At 45.4% G+C, this 17,048-nt stretch overlaps 1 protein-coding gene across 3 annotated transcripts in view; it reads right to left on the reverse strand.

Moving 5' to 3' along the window:
- METTL23 (methyltransferase 23, arginine) overlaps positions 1–17,048 on the reverse strand; it is a 91,432-nt gene that overhangs the window by 20,293 nt on the left and 54,091 nt on the right. For 2 of the 3 annotated variants that reach the window (XM_078880721.1, XM_078880719.1), the window contains exons 2-3: positions 5,319–5,423; positions 1,454–1,685 (exon numbers count right to left, since the gene is read on the reverse strand). In XM_078880721.1, coding sequence (XP_078736847.1) covers positions 1,454–1,685; positions 5,319–5,423 — 337 coding nt within the window. The remainder of the gene's footprint in view (positions 1–1,453; positions 1,686–5,318; positions 5,424–17,048) is intronic. The other variant, XM_078880720.1, reaches the window with a different exon arrangement.

The following is a 17,048-nucleotide window of genomic DNA, read 5'->3' on the forward strand; positions in this document are numbered from 1 at the left end:
CACGTTTCGTTTTATCTGTGGTATGTGTGCACATTCAACTTCTTTCGCATTGTACATAGCCAACCGTGTTAATTGGCAGATAACACCTGCATATGGAGGACAGCAGACCTTGGGCAATTGTTCGCACGTGAGCTTATTGCATGCGCCGACTTCCCGCTCATCTGCTATTCTTCCTTGCACCTCTCGAGTTGTCCTCTCTCTCTCTACGTGATCGAGTGAGCAGATACTGTGCGGCGGCGGCGTTACAATTTGACATGAGTCTCCTATGGAGGGGCCCCGCAGAAGTATTGCCGAAGTTGGTAATGAGAGTCCAGCAGTTGGTGAACACTGTTGATCAAACATTAAAAATGAACGTCTCTCTAACAGGGGGCCCTAGCGGTCGAACCTCCCAGGTTTCAACCTTGCATGCTGCCAATGGTCCGACCATCGAATGAGATTATTTTGCTGGTATAAATGTCCAAATGATCAGCCACTATGTTGAGCTATCATTTGTGGCCAGGTTGCTTCTGAAATAAAAGTTAATATCTCAGTGAACTTTGCCTGGTAGGATGGGGGTGGTTTACTTTCATTTGCATGTATTTGAGTTATTTGTTTACCTTTCTTATACTTTGCACTACGATCGTGTTTTTGTATTGTTTGTTGTTGTAACGTTATTATCCCGTGCCCCTACTGGATATCTGTGAAAAGGAGCTTTATAGCTCATCGGATTCCTCCTCCAGTATAAATTTGATATTCTGATTCTGAAACGGGACTGGGGGGCGTGTGGCCGATGCGGCCACCTGATGCACAAATAGCGCATCAAAGATTAGGTGGCCTGCGAGTGTGGCCATGAATCCCAAACCATCGACCACCATCGTGAACACTCTGCCACTGCTGCGGTCTTCACTCCTCTAAAGGAGGAATGGACGACATCTACTCTGCTTCTGAACAGACAACTGAGTGGATAACAACATCTGAAATTCATGAGGTTTTGTTGGTTTAGATCACGTAAATATAAATGTGTTGTTAAATCTGCTACCACCCGACACAGCCAATTAGTAAGGTTTGTCACATAAACAAAATGTGCCAATTGGTTACTAGTTCAGCACACCGGTGTGTTGGAGAGTTAAACCCACAACATTTACAATTCGTAGTACAATATTTTTCCAGTAACTACAACCAGCCTCAATCAGGTGACAATGATATTATAATGGTTAATATTGGTCGCGAGCTTTCGCGACCAATATTGTGTTGAACAAATATAAAATTACATATTTAATCTGCTGCTGCTATTAATTAATACGAAAGAAGGAGAACGTTAAAACAGAGCAAACCCCCACGACATTGCAACCATCACATCGGCAGTGCATTGTACGGGGACAGGTCACCGTGGAACATTTAATTATACGCACAGAGGTTAATACACAGGCTGCCATGGAGAGGGGCAGCAGCAGCAGGGTGTTGTGTCACTCACCACGTGGCTCGTAGAGGATATCGGAACCGAGGATAATGTCCAGGGGCGGCATTGTGACGAGCGAGGGGGTCACTAGGCCCCAGCGCAGACCCAAGACTGGCACGGAGCCATCGAGGCCATTGACCCGACAGCTGTGAGCGCAACTAGGAAGGCACCGGGGCAGGTCGGACAGAGTGACAGTGGCACCACACCTGGCAGCCACGATGCCCGGTAATGCCGTGCCAGCCCCGAGCTAGCACACGAGAAAGGGAACAAACCGTTTCAGTCACCCGCTCACTTGCTCATTGACCCATTCACCTGCTCACCCGCTCACCCAAATACAAAGACCACTCCTCCTCCCCCCCCCCCGTATAGCCTTTAACAGGCTGTTGGGGCAAGTGCTATTGGCGAGCACCTATTAAGGCCGGCACGGCACACGAAGGGGGTGGGTAGCCAGCACCACACCTCACTGCCTTTGTCTCCCCAGTGGTGATGTTTATACACCGCACCAGGTACTCGTTTGAGTCTGAGTCGATCTAGGGGAGGCCCAGGACCGGTTCAGGTAAATTGTCACTGGTATTGGCCATGAGCGGGTATCGAACCCGGGTCACCGGGCTCGTAGTGCAGTGCGCTAACCGCTACCCAACACCTGATCTCTCACCTACCTACTCACCGACTCACGTACTCTCCCACTCACCCACCCACTTACCACGTCTGCAGCTCACAACACTTCTCTTTCTGCTTATCCCTCACACTGCCTTAGTTTGGATTTCCCTCCCATCATCTATTTTCCCAAGCTCATACAATAATAACCTTGCTCAATTCAAGACACGTGCTAACTCTTATCTATTATAACTCTGAGAAGTGCTGTTTGTTAGTAATCATTTGCAGTTGTGAGTCTTTGAGTGATTGGAGAGGGGGCGGATTTCAAAGTGGATCAGTGCGAGGGAAGAGCAGAAATAAAAGTGTTATCTGCAGCGTGGTAAATAAGTGGGTGAGTGAGTGAGTCTCTAGTTGTGACCTTACAGTGTGGTGATTCAACACATTGTGTTTTGTATTGTTTGTTGTAACGTTCTTACCCGCCCCTACTGGACATCTGTGAATAAAGAGCTTCATAGCTCATTGGATTCCTCCAGTATAAATAAATATTATGATTCTGAATGAGACGAAACAGTCTGTGTCTGGTAGACTGAGTCAAGGAGTGAATTGGAGCACGTACACCAAGCCCTCAGGATGAACGGATACTCGGACCATACAATCCGCAAAGCTGTCTCCCCAGCCATGCGGAGATAACCTTCTGAGGATCCAACCATAACCATAATTTTACCGTACATAGCAGGGGTTACCATTTTTTTCTTCCAAAATCTTAAACAAACACAAGATCCAGGTTCGTTTCAACACAGTACACAAAATCCGCGATTTAATCCCATCTGTAAAGGAAGTGATTCCTGACATGCAATACCCTGGTGTCTACAAATCGAGTTGTGGTTGAGACAGCAGTTACCTTGGGCAAACGAAACGACACGTCTCGGACCGCGTTCGTGAACACAAGGCAGATCTGAAACACGGTAGGACTAATACCTCTGCCATTGCTGATCATTGCTTTAACGCTGGGGGCTCACACGAAATTGATTTTTCCAAGACGGAGGTACTCTGCAAACCTACCGGCTACCTTCAGAAATTTGTTCATGAAGCCATCCAGATATATAAACACAGACACAACTTCAACCGAGAGGATGGGTACAAACTGAGCAATCATTGGAAGGACGTTATTAACCAGGTAAAGTCTTAACTGACTGTGATGTTTCCATCCGACCTGCCTATGTCAGCTGTTATTTCTGACTCTCTGTGTCTCTCTCTATGCCTCTCTTAGATCTCTCATGCTCATATGTTGGGTTGCACTCCCTCGTCGAGGCCGCTCTCCTCCTATCTTACAATTACATACTTATATCCCCCATTAACATCATGCTAATCTCTCACATTAACATAGCCACTTCCGTGCCCTCGTCTAGGAGGCCACTCTCCTTCTATCTTACAATTACATGCTAATTTCTCACATTAACATCATGCTAATCTCTCACATTAACATAACCACTTCCGTGCCCTCGTCTAGGAGGCCGCTCTCCTATCTTACAATTACTTGCTAATTTCTCACATTAACATCATGCTAATCTCTCACATTGACATAGCCACTTCCGTGCCCTCGTCTAGGAGGCCGCTCACCTTCTTTCTTAGTTACATGCTAATTTCTCACATTAACATCACTAGCCCCGGCCACTTCTTTATGACCTTTGGGTTACACCCATTTCAAACCTTTTAAAACAGTGTTCCTCAGCAGCAGACCATGCTTTCCCACCTGATGACGGACACTTGTGTTGCACCCGAAACGTCGTGATTTATTTTATTTTATACCTACGTGACTTTACCGAAAGAATAAAAGAGTATAGGAACTGCAGTATTTCCAGCCTTATATGATATGATCATTGGGTTTACTTTTGTTGATCGTGGCTATATTAATATCACTCCAATAAAGAGCTGTATTGAAGTATCAGAGTAACATGTAGGCTTTCACGACCAATATTAACCAGAGGTTTTTTGGGGTTAGATCGAGTAAATATAAATGTGTTGTGAAACCTGCCACCACCCGACACAGCCAATTAGGAAGGTTTGTCACTTAACAAAACGTGCCAATTCGTTACTAGTTCAGCACACCGGTGTGTTGGAGAGTAAACCCACAACAACATGGCGGGTTTAACAACACATTTATATTTATGCAATCTAACCCAAAACAAACTCTATTATGGAGGTATCTGAGTGTTGCATAGCTAAATGTCCAATACATTCAAACTTTGCTCATCGTGGGTAAACCCACAACAACATGGCGGGTTTAACAACACATTTATATTTATGCAATCTAACCCAAAACAAACTCTATTATGGAGGTATCTGAGTGTTGCATAGCTAAATGTCCAATACATTCAAACTTTGCTCATCGTGGGTAAACCCACAACAACATGGCGGGTTTAACAACACATTTATATTTATGAAATCTAACCCAAAACAAACTCTATTATGGAGGTATCTGAGTGTTGCATAGCTAAATGTCCAATACATTCAAACTTTGCTCATCGTGGGTAAACCCACAACAACATGGCGGGTTTAACAACACATTTATATTTATGAAATCTAACCCAAAACAAACTCTATTATGGAGGTATCTGAGTGTTGCATAGCTAAATGTCCAATACATTCAAACTTTGCTCATCGTGGGTTTTCCCATTGCGGATGTGAGCATTCGCGCCAATTTATCGAGGTACGGTTCGCCGACCGTGCCCCCATGTGGCTCGGCCATTTACGGGTTGACTGAGAGATTCTTGTACAGTACGCATCTGAAAGAAGTACAGTGCGCTAACTGTACTGTTTGCGATGTTGCTGCAGAAGAATAGACGCACCATCATTAATAGGGAGTAAATGTCTTTTGTACACGTCATGAACCTCATCTTTATTTTCAGGTTTACTTGAATGTATACAGTACAGTATTGTACACTACGTAACTTTTAAATTCAATACATTTACTATACAAGTCATATGTAATACTGTAGAAAATATGAATCATATTTTGCATTCAAATAGTTCCCGTTTCATGTTTGGGTCATACAGGATAACATAAACAAGAAAAGGGGTTGTATTACGAACCATGAACCAAAACTCGATTTTTTCCTATTCGACTTTTGTGAGCTTTGGGATCGCAGCTTTGCCGATTGCGCGATCATTTTCAAAGAACGTAACCCCCCCCCCCCCGCGCGATTTGTCATGGTTTTGGTCTAATTTTAATCCTACGGCAGCCCAGGTAGGACGTGAGCTGTGTGCCAGGCACCGTTCTCACCTCGAGCACGAGCTGGTCTCTGACAAGTGCCCTGTTGTGCCACACGAACTGCGCAAGCACGACGGAACAGGGCCACACGTACATCCCGTAGTGTGGGTCCAGAACCTGCACACAGACACGACGATGATGACAACAACAACAGCTGTTCGCCGCCAATAAAGTGGCGATGATGTCATCACGGCATTCGTGGCCGGCTAGGTGCATTTTGAGGCCATTTAAAGTGTCCGAAGGCTCGCTGGCACGTCACGGAACAGATCTAGGTGCCATGGGTCGACTGACTGAGGTGACTTGGCAGATCCACCAACTGTGCTCCCTACTGTGCCAACTTGCTGCGTTTTATTCACCCCGCACTCCGCTCGCCGTTGAGAGTGTCGCTCCTCTGACCTCCATTGTTTTTGGAGTGACTGCCCAGTAACATCCTTCACGAGCCTGCTTCATAGAAGTCGATATTGATACCACTGATATGAGTTATTCGCAAGTTCACACGGCTCCACATCCTCCCATACCACATGTGCCTATATTATCTCTAGCCTGTGTCACACCTGTTTAGCCCCCTTAATCTGACGAAACAGACTCTGCTTGGGCATGCGGTGACTGGGGATGTTGGCTACATGAACAAAACTATACATAATTTCCTGCCAGAGTAGATCACTGATGGGACGAAGTTCAGATCTTTCAAGGATCTGCAAGCTCCTCACACAATCCAGTCTGGTTAAATCGAGGATGGATCATAGGCAGGCCAGCCGGAATGTTTCAAACTTGCACAGATGTTCCTTCAGAGGGGTCCAGTTCGGGCATGACTTTGACTGAGAAGACCTGAAACTATGTATGGAGTGACTTTCCGCATAGCCTCACGTAGCTGATGAAATCATATTACTGCTCGACTAATTAAGAGTGTTACCTCTGCTGCAAAACTGACCAGTTCATTTAACGTGGTCTTATTCACTCTGATATCTATTTTGTTGTTGTTGATTTGATTTCCATTTGATTGTCTTTGCTTTATATTTTCTTCATTGTTGAACATATTTCTACGTTTTTTTCTTTCATAATTTCGGTTATTCAGGTGACCCACATGCATGCTGAACTATTTTGCACTGCACATAAGTCAACTTTGCTAATCGGAGGTATGGAAAACTTCCAAATGAGACCATCCTGATCTCTTGCGTTCTTACCTGGTTAACAACAGATATATATGCTTAGATGGAACATTTGAGTTCTGATTTACAGGATTATGTCTAACATGTTCCTAGTTTTCCCAAAATGTATTTTGTTACTTATATTGTACACATTGCTTGTGATTATTTTCTGCTACGTATTTTTTAATTTTGCGTCAAACTAGGACCCATAAAAACTAAGCTGTGGCTGCGGCAGTAGTTACATTAGGGAAACTAAGCGATTTGTTTCGGACCATGTTCGTGAACATAAGGCAGATCTGAAACACGGTAGGACCAATACCTCGGCCGTGGATGATCATTGTTTTAATGCTGTGAGCACACATGAAATTGATTTCTCCAAGACGAAGGTACTCTGCAAACCTATTAGCTATCAACAAAGATTAGTTCATGAAGCCATCCAGATGTATAAACACAGACAATTTTATCCGAGAAGATGGGTACAAACTGAGCAGGACGTTATTAACCAATTTAAGTCATAACTGGCTGTGATGTTTCCATCCTACCTGCCGATGTTAGCAGTTATTTCCGACTCTCTGAGTTGCATTCCTGGATGTGGCGGTGGCTACATTGACATGCTAATCTCTCACAATACAATGGCCAGCCCAACAGCTTTGGAGTGCCCTCAATCTTCCTTCTCTAACCCTGTCCACTTACCCTTGGGCTGCACCCATCTCAGGTCTATATAACACCCTGCTTCAGCAGCTCTCTTGCTATATTTTTTACCTGAGGACGATTGCTTGTGTTGCAATCGAAACGTCGTGATTTTAATTTATTTTTCTATCTACGTGACTTTACCGAAAGACCCAAAGGGTAGGACCCATAACCTATAAATAACATTTGGCCCATATATATATATATCAACATCTGGGAGTTCACCAGCAGGCCTTACTCTGCTCATGAGACACCAAGCCTGGCATTCAATCAATGCTGCGGAAATCATCCACTTTCAGAATTTCGTGTGGCTGATGGGATGTAAAAAAACGCTTTTTTTACGTGGAAAGACAGATATTGGGAATGAGCCATATTAGTGTATTAATGTCAACACTGTTGATTTTAAACAACGCAGCGACGAACCACTGCTTCCACAATACAATAACCACCTTGCCCAAGGTGTCTTCCCATCAGCATCTGGGCTAAAGTGTTTACCAACTCCTAGCTGCCATTCCAAATGCCCTACTCAGACATCTGTTCCATCCAACAGACAGCCACTACTGCCTTATTAGGCCCGCAGTGCCCCTCCTGCCACGTGCTCCTTTGACCTTCTCAGAGTGGTGTGTGTAACTGAGACCTCCTCGCACACGCAAGATCAAAGTCAAAGTGACTTCTGCGTGAGTGAGCATCGAGCCCTTGGTGCTAATCTTTGTTTACAATGCTGCAGAGGCAGTTAGTTAATTTCTGCATTCCAATTGGCAGGGCCAAATCTATCCATACGAGACGTTAACTACCTCGCCTGGTATGCAGGCGATCGTGGGTTTGATTCTGACCCTGACGACTATATTTGGAGTTTGCATGTCTCCCTGTGGTCGCGTGGATTTTTCTCCGGGTCCTCCGGGTTTTCCCTCCACATTTAAAAACGTGCTTTTAGAGTATTTGGCTGCTATAAATGTCCACATGATAAGCCACTTTGTTGAGCTATCATTTGTGATAGCCAGGTCACTTTTGAAAAACCTACATAGCTCAGTGGGCTTTACCTGGTAAAATAATAAATAGTTTAATAGTTTTTTAAAAACAGTTTTACAACTATTAACTTTCCCAGAATGGGCGTAATAATTTTAGCAACCCCAGAGGGAGTGATAAAGATGGGCTGAGTCAACCTCTAGCTGGGATCTGAACTCACTGCCTATGCGATTGCGAGAAGCTGGCTCCTCGATTGCTGCACCACCTGTCCTGGAACTCGCGCTAATTGGCATTTTTTTTGTTAACGTTTACTATTTAAAATCAAATATCTCACGTGCAAAATCCTGTGAGTTGGAAATGTCTTGCTCTGCAAGGACGTTCAGTGATGTTGATTGACACATGTGTAGTGACGATAAGGGTGTCGCTATGGTGTTAGCACCAGCCACTGTCATAAGAGTGCTACTGTGCGTCTGGAACCTCTCTGGGGCCAGAATGAGTATGGTATGCGAACGGGCCCTAGGGGGCATAGTCCTGGTAGTCCTGGTGGCGGCCTGAGAGAGGGCTAGTCAGGACATGATAGTGTTGGTGAACCCGAGAGGGCATGTAACCGTGATGGGGTAGTGAGGGGGGCCCGAGGGGGGCTTGAGGGACACGTGACGCTTGGTCGAGATCCTTCAGGAAAGGCCTTGAAGGGGAAAGGTCATGCTCAGGATCATAAATGGGCAGTGCCGAGAGCGTTCTTGGCTCGTCTGTGGAATCATCCTGGGGTCCTGCTTCTCATCGTCTCCGGATCTTCGGTCTTCGCTCGGCATCGTGGGTCAGGCAGCATGTAAGCTGACTGACCCGTTCATGTAGTAAATCCGCTACTCACGTAGTGAACCGTATAGTTATCACTTAGATGTTGAACCAGTTACGTTTAGAGTTAAGCTGTTGGGAAGCTGTTAAATAAACGTGTTGCCTCCAACGCCAGTGTGTGCCTCCGTACACCACACTAAACATGTTCAGAGAAAATGCGTTTGCCTATTTATATTCAAAGGTTGCTCATGTACATACCCACCTCGACCAAAGCCTTTCCTTGAAACCAGGCATGGATTTTTTTTCCTTTTTAAAAACAGAAAAGAGACTGAATACCATCATGCCCTTAAAGGTGAAAAATACAACACTGTGCATGATATAAAACGGAGAATATAGCTAGCAAAATAAATAATCAGACAATTTGCCTCCATATGTCTGTCCTTCCACGTAAAACATAAAGAGTATTTTTTGACATCTCATCAGCCACATAGCCACTTGAGAGGACACAATTTCTGCAGAATGTGTTCAACACAAGCAAACTCTGGACTGATTTCAATATTCAGTGTCTCATCAGCAGAGCCAGGTTCGCTTGAACCAATCAATGCAAGCACACAAATGATTGCACACAGTTCCTACAACAGCAGCAAGCGAACCTACACGAGAGTTGCAACACCGCGATTCACAATTGACGTTTCACTTGAGATCACGCGAGTGAAACGTGCGATGTACACACCCCCCCCACTTACCCGTCATGGCCAACTATATTGCATTGTCACGTTAACAAACAAAAAAACGTGCCACTTTGTTACTGGGAAGCAATCTGCACATTTAAAACATTGGGTATGGAAATTTGGCTGGTAATTACAGCCAGGATAATCAGACAGTTGCCAGAAGTGTGTTCCTCTCTTCAACAAGACCGGTGCTGTTAAAGCAGTGATAATTTAGCACGTTTGTTCAGCACGTGCAAACTTTATTAATTTACCGTGTCGGGTGGAGGAGGGTCCTCAACACACATATTACTCTTATCTATGGGATCATTTTTGGATACTGGCAACACATGCAATCATCATCAGGTACAAATGAAAGAAAAAACAAATCAAAACGTGGTATGCTATTATTTAATTTATTTTTTCTTTCTACGTGACTTTACCGAAAGAACCAAAAAGTAATTCCTGCAGTCACGAAAGCTCCAAATCAAGTTTGAACCACCTCGACAGGGAGGTTTTAAGTTTGCTTTCTCTCTCTGTCTGTGTCTCTGTTATTTCTCTCTGCTTGTGTGTCTGTCTATGTGTCTGTCTATGTGTCTGTCTATGTGTCTCCGTGTCTGTGTTTTGTCTCTCTCTCATATTTAGCAATCTTTGGAAGAACGTAATCAACCAGGTAGGGTATTGACTGTTATGTTAGCCGACTCTCTGTGTTGCATTGCATTCTATTTCTAAGTTTACTAGGTTTCTTTTCTCTTTCATTTGTACCTGATGGTGATTGCTTGTGTTACAATCGAAACGTCGTATGCTATTATTTAATTTATTTTTTCTTTCTATGTGACTACCGAAATAGCCAAAGAGTAATTCCTGCAGTCACGAAAGCTCCAAATCAAGTTTGTATTTGTACTGTTCGCCTTTTGGCGTTCTCTGGTCTAACACTAGTGAGACAAGGTCATGAAGAATGCTGTCTGGTGTTGGCCAATCAGTTTCAAAGACAATGCATATGTAATGCGAGCGTAAATGGGAAGGCCGGATGTGACGATCCGAGAGGGAAGAGTCAGGGTCACGTGGGAGAGAGGTTATAGGAGGGAGCCCGGAAGAGATCAGGCCAGTCGATGGAGTGAAGAGGCGAGACCACGTTGGGTGGCCGCCGTGCCATCAGCCACGTGGCTGATAGGGCTGGCACACCGCCAGCTAGCGGTGTGCGGGGAGAGAGCGGAGTGTGCGGGGCGCACAGGGCTAGCAGAGTGGCTAGCGGAGCCGTGCGGGGTGCACGGGGATAGCAGAGTGGCTAGCGGAGCCGTGCGGGTTGCACGGGGCTAGCAGAGTGGCTAGCGGAGCCGTGCGGGGTGCACGGGGCTAGCAGAGTGGCTAGCGGAGCCGTGCGAGGTTGCACGGGGCTAGGGGAGTGGCTAGCGGAGCGTGCAGAGTGCACGGGCAGCAGAGTGGCTGCAGAGTGTGCGGGGGCACACGGAGCAGCGGGGTGGCTGCAGAGTGTGCGGGGCGCGTGAGAGACGACGCTGGTCCGAGGAGGAAGCCAGCAGGGTGCGGAGTAGAAGAATATAAATAAAGGACCAACGGAGAGCAACATCGTGAAGGAGTCCTATATTACATTGGAGTCAGAAGTGGACTTTTTCAAGGCTAAATAACATCGAGGAAGAGGGCCGAGAACTTGAAAAAGCGTAACCCACTTGTTACGTCTTCCGACGACGAAGAAACGGCCGCCGGCGCACGTCCTCCAGCGACCACGTGGCGGTCCAACTTGAATCGCTGCGGGCCGTTCTGCTGGATTTTGTCACCCTGGTGGCGCCGGCAATGAGGCCGGATCGGCCACGCGGCGGGCCTGAAAGCGGTGAGCCTTCGAGTGGGGCTGAGCCGTCCGCCATTGGGGCCTGGCCCATCGTGTGAAGGAGTCCTTTATTACACATATATTATCACAGCATGTTTGTTTGCATGTTTTGCCAACTATGTGTGGTTAATGCAGACTTGATGCCTTGAAAAATGTTTCTATTTGTTGTTTAAACATTTTAACACCTCCTGTTTTATTGCCAGAAAGGGTAAAACCTAATTATTATTTTTCAGCATTTTACTCTTGCCATTTGAACCAAAAAGTCAATCATGGATCGTTAGATTGGTTGCAGAAGCTTGCATATTATATATGACTATAATGACAGCCGCAGCAGTGTACCCGTCCTATAAGACCTGTTATATAACCGAACCCGCTATAATTATAGTATGCAGCTGCTTCACAATTTGGCAAGCCCCTACGTTCAATAACTTACTGCAGCCAGAACCAATTGGCTATTTCCCCGTCATTTAAAATGTTCTCAGGTTACTTTTGATTGGTCATTCACATTTCCCTCCGTTTCATTAACAATTTTTGCATTTACTGTTAATTTTGCATCAGACTGGCAATTCAGTTCCTCCCATCATTTATAACGATGATGCTCTCATCCATAGTACAACTTATAATCTGCTTAATGATCTCACGTGACCTGTCATGGAATGGCTGTGTAACTGATCTAGATAAGGGGTATCAATGAAGCTTGGTTTTCTATTCCGTGCCAAAGCCTCTTTAACAATCATTACCGCTGCTGTTGCACACATCACAAATTCAGGTGGAGTTCGAATCCTGCTGCTGCTGTCATAGCCGGGATGAAGCAACCAGTTCCTACAACACTGCAATGGATATAATTCAGAGTGGCGCAGCAGTCGGGATGATTGATGATTCAGCACGCAGGTTTTTGCTCCAGTTGCTCGCTCACCAGGAGTCAGTTGCCTCCCTATCGGTCTTCTATCGCTACGACTGCCACTGTTACTGTTCCCGTGATCCTTACTCAATCTACCAGACTGTTTCGTATCTCATCCATCACAGTGTTCAACCACTACACTGCAGGTCACAACAACGTACTACAAATACAAAGATCCCCCGGTATATTCTGAACAGACTGTTGGGGCAAGTGCTGTTTGTGAGCACCCATGAAGGCCGGCATGGCACACAAGGGGATGGGGGCCAACACCACGCCCGGCCGCTTTTGTCTCCCCAGTGGTGATGTTTACACACCGCACAGGTACTCATTTGAGGCCGAGTCAACCTAGGGAAGGCCCAGGACCGGTTCAGATAATCGTCACTGGTGTTTGCCATGAGCGGGAACCGAACTCAGGTCGCCGGTTCGGAGCGCAGCGCGCTAACCGATGCCTCACTGCTCCCCACACAACTCACTGCTCCGCACACAACACACTGCACCCACACCCACTAATCCACTCAACCACTCGCGTGGCACACTGCAGACCTCCTCATTTATCCGTCTGCTATTTCCCTCGCACTCTGCTCCACTTGGGAATCCACCTCCCCTCACCGCCTCTCTTCCTCCCAAAGTTATAAAAGATAAACCTTTTGCTCAATTGCAAGAAAAAAACGTGTTGCGCTATTATCCGTTACAATTTCAGATCCTACTGTTTGTTGCTGGTCATTTGATTTTTTTTTTGCACCTTTGGTGCCCTGTGCTCATTAAAAAAGAGTGAGTTCAACACGTAGTTGTAGTAGGCTTCTGCGACCAATACTATCCAAAATAGAGGGTTTTTTTAGTACGCAAATATTAATGTGCTGTTAAACCCGCCACCACCTGACAGTCAATTAGTAAGGTTTGTCACATAACCAAAATGTGCCAACTAGTTACTAGTTTAGCACACCAGTGTGTTAGAAAGTACACACAACTCTGGCTGTCACCTGATGAGGCTGGTTGTAATTATTGGCGAAACGTCACAGTACTCCAATTGGAAATGTTGCAGTGTGTTTACTCTCTAACACACCGGTGTGCTGAATTAGTAATGAATTGGCACGTTTCGTTTACGTCACAAACCTTACTAATTGGCCGTGTCGGGTGGTGGCGGGTTTAACGACGCATTTATATTTTTGTGATCTAACCAAAACATATAACCTCTTATGTTAAAAAAGTGACAGCGCAAGACAAGAAACCCCACTCCACTCCAAGGCTACACAATTTACAACTCGGGATTGAAATGTACACGCGGGCGCACACAGCGGGGAAGGATCCAGTCCTCATTCCTCCGCTTAGGGCCTCTGATTTACGGCGTTAGAGCGTGCGAGACGAACCTCTAGCCATTTGTGAACATGCACTCTCACTTGACCGGAAGTCGTGAGTGGGATAAAATAAACTTTAATTTGGCTTGGCACTCGGGTTACCACCTGCCTTGGCACCCTAACTGATCGGAAACGTTTTGGGAATAAAACCTTAAACCGACCTTATCCTACTTTAAATAAACTTTTGGACTTCAGATTTTCTTATCACCATCATATAAGTGCGATTACAATTTTATGTAATTGCTATAAAGCTCTGCAGACTTTCAAATTTAACGTATTTTTTTCTTTCCCCCCGTTTAAAATCAGTGCCGTTTTGCACCCAACGCTTTGTGTGTGTGCGTGATTGCATGCTACTGGCCTTCTCTGTGCCCGTTGTACCGCGTTGATGCATGGCCTAACCAGGATTCACTTGTGGTGTAACCAGGACCCGTCGCATATAAATGAGAAAGTATTGACCAATGGGTGTTTTAAACCTGTGCCAAATAATCCAAACCTAATTAACTGAATCTGTGTTCGGGTGGCAGCGTTTTGTACTGAGATCTGGTCCCGGTACTGTGCTGTACTGCACAGTTTTGATAACAGACCGAGCGATGACTGAGAAAACGGTCCGAGACTCGGTCGCCAGTAATTACAACTAGCTTCATCAGGCGATATACAGATTTAATAAAGCTAGTTGTAATTACTGGTGAAACGTCATACTCATATTGTAAATGTGGCTTGGCTCTCCAACACACCGGTGTGCTGTATTAGTGACGAATTGGCATGTTCTGTTTACGTGACAACCCTTAATAGTTGGCTGCGTCGGGTGGTGGCGAGTTTAACGACACATTCATATATTTACGCGATCTAACCCAAAAAAACTCTATTATGGATATTGTTCGCGAAAGCCTATGTGTTAAATTGATTAACATCAAATAACCTGCTTAATGGAGTTTAAATTGTGGTTGTTCTTTGGATAGCATCGTCCCCACCATAGGAAGGTGGGATTTCAATCACTAGCTCAGAGCTGTAAGCAGAACGCGAGCACCAGTAGATTCAGTTGCACATTCATAATCAATGTTTTTGGGTTAGATCGCGTTATATATGTGTCATAACCCTCCACCACCCGACACGGCCAATCAGCAAATAAGTGTCACGTTGACAAACGACAAATGGTTCACTACTTTATCCCACCGGTGTGTTGAAGCGTGAAACCACAACATTTACAATTTTTGAGTACGATGTTTCGCTGGTAATTGTATCCAGCATCATCGGGCAATTCGCCAGAATGATTGTAAATGCTGTGGTTTCACGCTTCAACACATCGGTGGGCTAAAGTAGTGAACTATTTGTCTTTTGTCAACGTGACACTTTTTTGCTGATTGGCCGTGTCGGGTGGTGGAGGGTTGCGACACATTTATAAATAACGCGATCTAACCCATCACTTGATACAGCAAATCTAGCTGTGACGGTCCCACCTGATGACGGAGACTTGTGTTGCCTCCGAAACGTCGTGATTTTTTATTATTTAATTTCTATTATTACTTTTATTAATTTTAATTTCATTTTTTACCTACGTGACTTTACCGAAAAAACTAAGAGTATGAATCCTTGCAGTCACGAAAGCTTCAAATCTAGAATTAACCCAAAAACGTTGATTATGAATAATATTGGTCGCGAAAGCCTCAGTTGCTCATTTTGAGCAGGAAGTGGCTTTTGTTTAGCCAGGGAAGCTTAAACCGAGTCTCAGGAGTATCTTTCAGGAGGGTCCAGCACTCTGAGGGTATCGCTTGAAGTGCGGAAGGCACTTGCTGGCAGGAGGTCACAGGGCAGGCCCAGGTGCTATGGGTGAATAGCGCGATGGAAACCGTCTGGCAGATGCACCGCCTGCACTCCCCACTGTGCCACCTCGCTGGTGTTTTAGCTGCCCCGGGGCTCTCCTTGCACACAACGAACACAATTTGCCTCCTTCCAATATCTGTTCTCTCTCATTCCTGCACGGCAACCACGGGATCGTCGTTTAACGTCCACTGTAGGTGAAGCAGATGGCGTGCAGTGTTTATGGTTAAATGCAACTGCAGCATTCACCAGGGCAGCCTATCGGATTCGACCAATGAAAACAACCATCTGCAAAAAGGGGTGAATGTATTATAGTTGGGCCGTGTTATTGCCCCTCCCTTAAAAGGCAAACGTGCAGCCCTGCAATTGCTAGGAAAGGTTATGACTATGAATAGTTATGAGTTTGAATAGTTATGAGTTTGAATTGTTATGAGTGTGAATAGTTACGAGTGTGAATGGTTATGAGTTTGAATTGTTATGAGTGTGAATAGTTACGAGTGTGAATGGTTATGAGTTTGAATTGTTATGAGTGTGAATAGTTACGAGTGTGAATAGTTATGAGTTTCAATTGTTATGAGTGTGAATGGTAATGAGTTTGAATGGTGATACGCAGCATAGAGTCCAGCATTTGGGTGACCTATGAAGAAAACAAGAATGCCTTGAGGTTGAGTGTTTTATGTCTTTATTTTATTTATTAAAATATCCCACCGGGAAATCCCTTGAAACGGAACATGTCGTTTGCAAGGGGTGCCAGGGGTGTCATTTGACACGTACGCAGCAAACACTGACACGTATACACACAGACAGCAAACACCTACTGACACTTATACACATACACAGCAAACACTTACTGACACGTATATACGTACACAGCAAACACTTACTGACACGTATACACACACCGCAAACACCTACTGACACGTATACACATACACAGCAAACACTTACTGACACGTATACACATAGACAGCAAACACCTACTGACACGTATACACATACACAGCAACACACGTACTGACACGTATATATATGTAATGAGAGCCTATGTCCGGCTCACGTGGTGATTGGCTCTGCCGGTCCTGCTCTACAGCCAATGGGGGGAGAGCCTTAGAGCATGGCCCTGGCGTGATCGAGGGATGTCAGCTAGGATGATTGGTTATGCTACTCTTGGCCTCAGCCAATGAGAAGACAAGTCAGGGGCGTGGTCCCGGGAGTTGATGGAGGAATCTGGAACATTCAGCGCAGGCTATTAAGGATTGGCTGGAGCGTACCACGTGACCCAGGCATTAAATAAGGGAAGAGCCGAGGGACACGTGGTCAGACAAGGAACGAAGAGAGAGAGGGGCCACGCGCGAGCAGGGCTCCGAGTGCCACGTGGCGGTGCGTCTCTTGCAATCTGTCTGCCCACTTCCCGTTGCCTGCCAGCAACGGGGAGTGTTTGTGAACTGAGGAAAGTAAATAAAAGGACCGATCCCACAAGCCGTCTCCAGAGTGTTATTACATTGGTGTCAGAAGT

The sequence above is a fragment of the Lampetra fluviatilis genome, chromosome 58 (genome assembly GCF_964198595.1).
Source record: "Lampetra fluviatilis chromosome 58, kcLamFluv1.1, whole genome shotgun sequence".
In the NCBI taxonomy this organism is placed as follows: Eukaryota; Metazoa; Chordata; class Hyperoartia; order Petromyzontiformes; family Petromyzontidae; genus Lampetra; species Lampetra fluviatilis.